Source organism: Egretta garzetta, unplaced genomic scaffold, assembly GCF_000687185.1.
Source record: "Egretta garzetta isolate BGI_Z169 unplaced genomic scaffold, ASM68718v1 scaffold292, whole genome shotgun sequence".
Taxonomy (NCBI): Eukaryota; Metazoa; Chordata; class Aves; order Pelecaniformes; family Ardeidae; genus Egretta; species Egretta garzetta.
In genome coordinates this window covers 2,145,309-2,153,050 of record NW_009258789.1, presented here as the reverse complement: position 1 = coordinate 2,153,050, position 7,742 = coordinate 2,145,309, and the positions used below count along the sequence as shown (strand labels likewise).

The window sequence follows — 7,742 nt, the reverse complement described above, 5'->3', positions numbered from 1 at the left end:
GCCAATCTTTGGCAGTGTATGTACACGACAACCCCCTCCCTGTGAAACAGAGACCGCATAGCTCCAAGGACAGGCTCATGGGCAAGAATGCCCTATGTTAACATTTCATACCCTGCGCTTGAGCAAAGCACATGACAGGTCCCGGGTCAGCTTCAGTGCATGCCCAGAGCTCGTACCGCTGCCCAGAGACCCCACGTGGAAGAATATTAATGTTGATGGCATCGGCTGCTGAAACCACAGCTCCTTTTCTGAGCCTTTTCACATTATGGGAAGAGATCGGCCTCCTACAGCTCGTGTTTGCCCAGGACTTCCCCCAGGCTCCCTCTCCACTGTCATTTATTGATGAGACAAACCAGGAGGAAGCCAGAGAACAAAGATTTGCTATCGACCTCGCTGCAGGACAGAGGACAAATTTCACCTTGCAGAGAGGCAGGTTAGAATTGAAACCCACCATCCACAACATGCTCGGAAACAGGACGCCCATGGACAGCCCTGTGGCAACCGCTGTCCCCATCCCTCCGTGCCGCTAACACAGGGCAGCTCTGCTGGAGGGCAGCAGGCAGCCGCGTGCGGTAAGAAGCAAGGGGACAGCGTGCACAACCACACCAAGGGTAAGGTCCTACCTGTGTTCACCCCCAGCCACAGCAACTGGGCGATGGTTCAGCAACAAGGTCACCGAGGCCTTTTTTTGCCATCCTCAATCCAAAGCTGTGCTGTGCTTTGCCCAGGAGAAAGGTGTCCATGCTGCCCCTCCCCCCCTGCCGCTGAGAGATGGCTTGATGCAGAGCAGAGACGTCCCTGGTGGCCTCCTTATACCCATTGCATTCCCTCCGCCACGACGGCAGGGTCACCGTATCAGACTTGGCCGTCACACGAGGAGCACAGGGAATGAAACACTCAGGACTCCACGCAAACTGGAGCGGGTCCCCAGCCAGAGGTGTGCTGCCAGGATGCTGCTGTCAGAGTTACAGCCCAGACCTTCACGCTGGAGCACAAACACCCTGGCCCACAGCAAGGACTACTGACTGACTCACCGACATCTGCCAAAAAAAGCACCAGGGTTGGGTTTTTTTTTTTTTTTGCTTTTTAAGACTCACCTGTCTTTAACTGTAGCAGCCAAACAACAAACATGAAATATGCATGTACCTGTTGTTTTCTTTTTAAAAATCAAAATACTAAAAGCACAGGAGGTAACAAGAGCTCATTCTGGGCTGCATTTGATGAACAGAGGGGAGGGAAATGACTGGCGCCTGCCCCACCGCCAGCTCTGGACTGTCACCGCTCTGACCTCTGCTTTCAAAGGCTGAAGGGCCACGAGCAAAGGCAAAGCTTCTCACAGCACCCAGCCCCAACTCCCTGCCCCAAACACCACCTTTATTTTGCTCAAGACAACTCTCCCACTTATAGCAAAATGGGACTGAGCTGGGCAGATGGAGAGCACGCTGGTGTGCACCTCTCCCAAGCAGCCCATGGGGACCCTGGGGACCGGCACGGCTGCGGGAGGGCTCTGCACCGCGGGGTGCACAGAGCGGGAGCAGGCCATGGGCCCGGGCCACTGCAGGGGCCACGGGCTACCACCCAGCAACTACACAGGTGACCCAGGGAGCTGGATTTGGCCAGAGCCCACAGCCCTTCCCCCTTCCCCACCTCCTCTCTCTGATCACAGCAGCGCTGGTGTGGCGGCAGAGCCCCCCCATCCGTAACACCCCGAGGCTTTCCGGCCCGACACAGATGAACACCACTGAAGGCAGAGCAGATCCTTCCTTCTCCAAAACAAAGACATGGGAAGTCAATAAAGTCACGGGCCGGGCCCAGCTCTCTTCAGGGCACTCCCCTCGTTTGATTTCTTGAACAGGCTGTAAGCACGATACAGATTTTTATGCAGTCTCAATGTTGACAGATAAAGCAATAAAAAAAAAAAAATAATTTGGGGCCAGCTCCTGCAAAGAATCCAGACCCAGAGCTCTGTGCAGAGACTTTGACAGCTCTGACCCGCAGCGCATTGGGTGTGCCCTGGCTGGGCACCATGCACGGCCAGAGCAGCCCACTTGGCTCGGCTCGCCCCCCAGACCGATCTCCATCAGCAGGTCCCCAGTTTCTCTCAAATTGCTCCTGGTTCACCTACAGTGGGCAAGAAGGGAGTAAACACCAACATTTTGGCTTTCTTGTGCTATAAACACAACTGATGGAGCTCAACACAAAGCTGAATTCTGCTAGCAAGTATCACCCCAGTCTACGTGGCACAATTAAATAGAATTTTATTTTTAATAAATATACAATCTGCATCATACTGGACAATATGCTGTGAAAAAATAAAACGTACAGAAGCAACCAACAGGACAGCTTGACTGTAGCTAAATTCACTTGGTGACCTGGAAAACTACCTTGGTTAACACTCACAACACAGAAAGAGCCACTGCAGTCTGAGAGAGAATTGAAATTGTGTATTTTGGGTCGTCTTAACTGCAAAAGTCCCGACAGCAGGTTTCTTTTGCATAACACAGGTTTGAAAAGACACGAGCTGGCTTTCCTGGTACAAATGCTATTGGAAATGTTTACTTTGCTATGTCACCACTGTATCTACTTGACGCACACAAACTGCTATCGAGAGTGGCAGGTCTCACCGCTGACGTGACATCGGATCCATTTGACAAGGGGCTCCACGCACGCGCGCACGCCCCGGCACACAAATGCACGCGTATGTACTAACAGGAGCTTAATTCTGTTAAAACTAGTACAAGGACAAAACTGGAGTCAGAGTTGATTTCACCACAGGTTCTACCATTTAAAAAAATATTCTAGCCTAATTACCACGTTCACCAACGAGAGTACACGGGTACTTATATCTCCAAGAGGATGAGCCATGGATTTGGACTGGAAGGACAGCAGAGGCAACTCCCAACTCTTCCACCCGCTCGGCGCTTCCCGCGGCACCTCCATGCGCAGCCCACGCCGCTGGGCCACACGCTCCGCCACATGGGATGCGAACAGCTGAGCAGTGCCGGGTGCGAGCAGCGAGAGGTCCGGCTGGCTGGGCCGCTGGTGGCCCCAGACGGGGCCAGGACCCAGTGGGACATGGTTTGCAGAGGCCAGCGCAGCTGGTTGGGTGCCGGCAGCCACTTCAATCCAACGGAGCTGCTGTGGGGTGCATGTAGGGTGTGAGGTGGGGTGTTTCAGTCGGTGGTTTATTTTTTTTCCTCGTCTGCCTGCTTGGTCTGGCTGCTGTTAGTCCCCCACCTCATGTCACCTCCAGGGATGCTGGAGAGACGCGGTCACACTCCTCCCGGGACCGCAGGCTGTGCCACTGCTCCACGGCTGTCCGGTGTGCGTTGAGCATCCGGCGCCAGTGGTTGGACTCGGGGGCACCCGTCGAGTACTGCCCAATCACGATCCTCCCAATGAAGTCGTTGCTGCTCTTCACGTTGTGCCCATACACTGGGGAGAGCAGAAACAGAGACCGGTCAAGGCAAAAGCATCGCTCATCCACCCAGACCTCTGCCCCCAGAAAGCCAAACATCCTGCAAATGCCCCCTCACACAGCACACCAGATGCCAGCATTTTTGGCATATAACTCAGCACCTCAAAAGTGTTAGAGAGACCAGATCAGGAGTTTGGAAGGAATAAGATAAGCTGTACTACAGACTGAGATACAATTCAAGTAAACAAGACACAAATCCACTATTATTATGCTATTTAGCAAGAATAGGTCAAGTAGAATCACAGAACGGTTTGGGCTGGAAGGGACCTTAAAGATCATCCAGTTCCAACCGCCCTGCCACAGGCAGGGACACCTTCCACCAGACCAGGTTGCTCAAAGCCCCGTCCAACCTGGCCTTGACGTAGAATTACATTGCGTAAAGAAATGCTGAAAGCTCTGCCCGGACATCATGAAATGATGAAAGCAGCCAAGCAGCCCACACCTGGGTAAATGAACAAGCAACATCTCAAACTGTCCTCCTCCAAATGCTAAAACTGTCCTCCTCCGATGTTCATGCTCCGTTCCAGTGCTAATCGATAGCCTTCCCGACTCAGAGACAGGAATCACACACATACAGGCTGTCAGCAGGATGGTTATGCAGAAACAATTTGCCTTAATTACTGCTGCAGCTACTTGTTAAAGTCCAGGAAAGCAACCAAGGGAGAGACATCAACCCAACACCCCATCCTTTGGATTAGCCCAGTCTCCTGGAACAAAAGATCACAGACAGCAGCAAACTCTAATGATGGGCCTGATCCCCGGAAAGGCTGCACGCTGCTGCCAGACAGGAGGAAAGCACTTTGTGTTCTGCAAATTGAAGCCCTGCCTTGGCTCATTAGAAAGTTGAACAAAAAGTCTGTGCAAGCTGAAGCCAGAATATCCACGGGCACTGGCTGCCATATTAAGGATTAAAAAGTCTCCTCAGGAAAGAGAGGGATTTTTAAGAACAAATGCCTGCAGGGGCTCCAAATCCACCCAGGCTTGTGCAGCAAGAGCAAGTTCAAAGGAGGAGCACAGCCGGGCATGGAGCCGTCAGCCTGGCGTGAAGCCCAGCCCTGCCGCCGCTGCCCTGCCAGCAGCACCAGCTCTCCAGGGCTGCGGAAAACCAGCGCTGGCAGCAAAGCTACGCCTGGGATCCCGGGCGGCAGCACTGCCCGATGCAGCACACAGCCTTTCCAGGCAGGCAGGACACTGAGCACTAAGGACTTGACCTCGCTTTTGGCTGTGCATCTTTGTCAAGGCTGTGTGTTTCCCATTATAATATATCCCATGATTAATTAGTATTGTTTTAACGTGCTACTCGGTATCTCTACCATCTCCATACTCTGCAAAGGCTGGTTCCTACCTACTGCACAGTATGGGATCTTGCTCCAGGTGACTCAGGTGCCACCTGCTAGTGCCATCCCAAAATAAAGCCGTGCCAAGGTTACATCTCGCTTCATACCTTCTGACAGCTCCAGCACACAGTTTTTGGGCAGAGATGCTTCTCCACGTCAAACTACCTGGGGATATTTTTGGTAACAGCAAACCTTCAGATGTGCCAATCATTTCTCCAAATAACTACACTAAAAAAAAATTACACGGCAACTCTGAGCATTGCAAGTCTATCTTCAAACTACAGTTAAAAATGAACTGGGGGTACATCTTCCCCTTAGGAAGACCACATCTCTCCTGCTTGTCACCATCAGTTATGTGGGGTGATGCCATCAGCTCCCTGCGACGTGACGCCGAGGAAGCGCCCCTGTTGAGGCCAGGCTGGTGTTGTTGGGAAAGGCCACCTTTTGAGGATGCGGTGAAGAATTTTAAGCCATCCATCTCCAACTAGTACACAGCCTGCCACAGTTATTAACGAGTTCTCCTACAAGGCCACGGATCACAAATGTAGCTAGCATGGCTATGCTACATGTCCTGCTATGATTTATTATCCTAGAGAAAACAAATATTGTGATGAAATCATATAAAAGTTCCCCCAAACCCAATGCCTCCCTAATTTTTTATATAGAGGATTTTTTTTCATTCTTTTGTTCCATTGTTTTCAAGAGTTGAAGGACAATGCAGCCTAATTCTGGGAGACAATACCAAGTAATTTAATCCAAGAAGTCTTAAAGGCCATCAATTAATCACAGGATAAATTAGCAGTGGGGAAGTACCCCAGGCATACCAATTCTTCAAAAATAATCCATGTCAGGACTGTAAAATGAGGAGGTGTGCGAAGTAAGGGGACCTGGTATTTTACTGTTGATCTGAGTATTTTGAATCCTTATAAAGCATCTTGATAATCTCATTGTTTTGGGTAATTACATGTCGACTCATTTAGGCTATTAATGGGCTAATTATACAAGCATTGTTGCTTCTGTTGTTAACTATTTTAGGTAGCATAGAGGTAGACTTATTGCTGAAGAAGAGGGAAGACTTTCCAAGGCCAAATGCTTATTGACACACAGACGGCAAGACGTGGCACTACATTCGCCCTCAGGTTTACAAACTTGCAGCTGCACCACAGAAGCTTTCTCAAAAGATGAGAGATCACAAGTTTTTGGCCACAAAAAACCAGGAACCCCTGGAGCTGCTCAGAAGCAGAAAATGAGGTAATTCTCGTTTGGGGTTTTCAGACTGACCCAGACTCCGGTTATGGGCAGGCAGACACTGCTTTCCGTTTAAGAAAGCTCTTTTCCTGACAGAAACTACACACCTCATCTCATGAGCTTTTTTTCCCACCATCACAGTAACTCACACAATACCAACATCCATTTCCAGGCCAACACGGAGCAAAAAGCAATTAAGGAAGCAGAGGTCAAACCAATTCCTTCTAGACCTGCTCTTTTACTGAGGGATGCATTTGGAAACAGAAAGACTTCTTTTAAAAAAACTCTTTGTAATAGAAATGCTGAAAGATAAGTAAAATTTGGGTTCACTCATGTCCATTAAAAGGGTTGAATTCTGGAGGACAAACGATGCGATGTAAATAAAACATTTTTATGTTCCATACTTACTGATGCCTTGCTCCTAAATGATCCATATCAAACTGAGGGGGGCCTGGGTGCCACCTGAAACTTTTCGTCAGGGTAGGGAGCAGAGCCATCAGCCAGGCAGCGGCCTGTGCCCCGGCGGGCTCCTGGGCAGGAGGGGTGGCTGCCTGCTCCTGCAGGGCTGAGCAGCACGGCCCGGCAGGCACCAGGCACTGCTCAGCCCAAAACTGCACCCCAGGGCTGGCAGGGACTGCCAGGAGATGCGATGGGACCTGGAGCTCCAACGTTTGGCTCCAAGGGCAACTCTAGCCTGAGCTTTCCCATGCCTCCTACCAACCTCAGTCACTTGGAATGGCTTTTCACTGCTCAACAGCTTCACCTGTCGCTACGTAATCTGGCACTCGCCCCGAGTTTGCCTGGGTGTTACCTGCCCCTTTTCCCAGGCACCAGATCCAGCCAAAACGCCCGTTACCTGCCCCTTTGCCTCTACGCTGAGACTTGCAAATCAAGTACTTGTGAAGAGCACAACTGCAAAGCAATCGTGATTTGTGACTTATGTGTGATAGCAGAATTTAAACTGGCATTTCAAATATTAAATCATCCTTTGACTGAACATATTAAAAGCCTTGAAATGATCAGGAAAAAGCACTAATTAAAAAATTTCCTTAAGATGACTTCAAAGCTACCAGTACCATTTATGCAACAGGGGACAAGCTTTACACAGAACCACCTTGCTCAGCTGGGGTCACACACCTGAGACTTGCAAATCAAGTACTTGTGAAGAGCACAACTGCAAAGCAATCGTGATTTGTGACTTATGTGTGATAGCAGAATTTAAACTGGCATTTCAAATATTAAATCATCCTTTGACTGAACATATTAAAAGCCTTGAAATGATCAGGAAAAAGCACTAATTAAAAAATTTCCTTAAGATGACTTCAAAGCTACCAGTACCATTTATGCAACAGGGGACAAGCTTTACACAGAACCACCTTGCTCAGCTGGGGTCACACACCCTCCGCATCTCCTGTAAGCCCTCTGCCAGACGTGCCCAGCCGTTACTCAGCAGTTACGGCCGCACAGCACCGCCGAGCACGGCCGCACAGCACCTCTGCTGCCGCCTGCAGCTGCCGGAGCACCCTCTGCAGCCTCTCTGGGAGCAACCGGCAGAGAAATCTCAGCGCGGTGGGGTGGGTGGGCTCCAGCAGAAATAACTTAACTCTTCCTCAGTCACCTACATCAGTGACCTGCAATGCAGCTAAAACCATTTAACTCAGAAAGAAAAATAACAAGCA

General features: G+C 50.2%; 1 protein-coding gene across 2 annotated transcripts in view; it reads right to left on the bottom strand.

The window, feature by feature from the left end:
* Nucleotides 1-3,188: 3,188 nt before the first annotated feature.
* Nucleotides 3,189-7,742, bottom strand: part of SYT17 (synaptotagmin 17) — a 48,757-nt gene continuing 44,203 nt past the window's right edge. For both annotated transcript variants that reach the window (XM_035889247.1, XM_035889246.1), the window contains one exon: nucleotides 3,189-3,435. In XM_035889247.1, coding sequence (XP_035745140.1) covers nucleotides 3,239-3,435 — 197 coding nt within the window. In that variant the 3' untranslated portion in view covers nucleotides 3,189-3,238. The remainder of the gene's footprint in view (nucleotides 3,436-7,742) is intronic.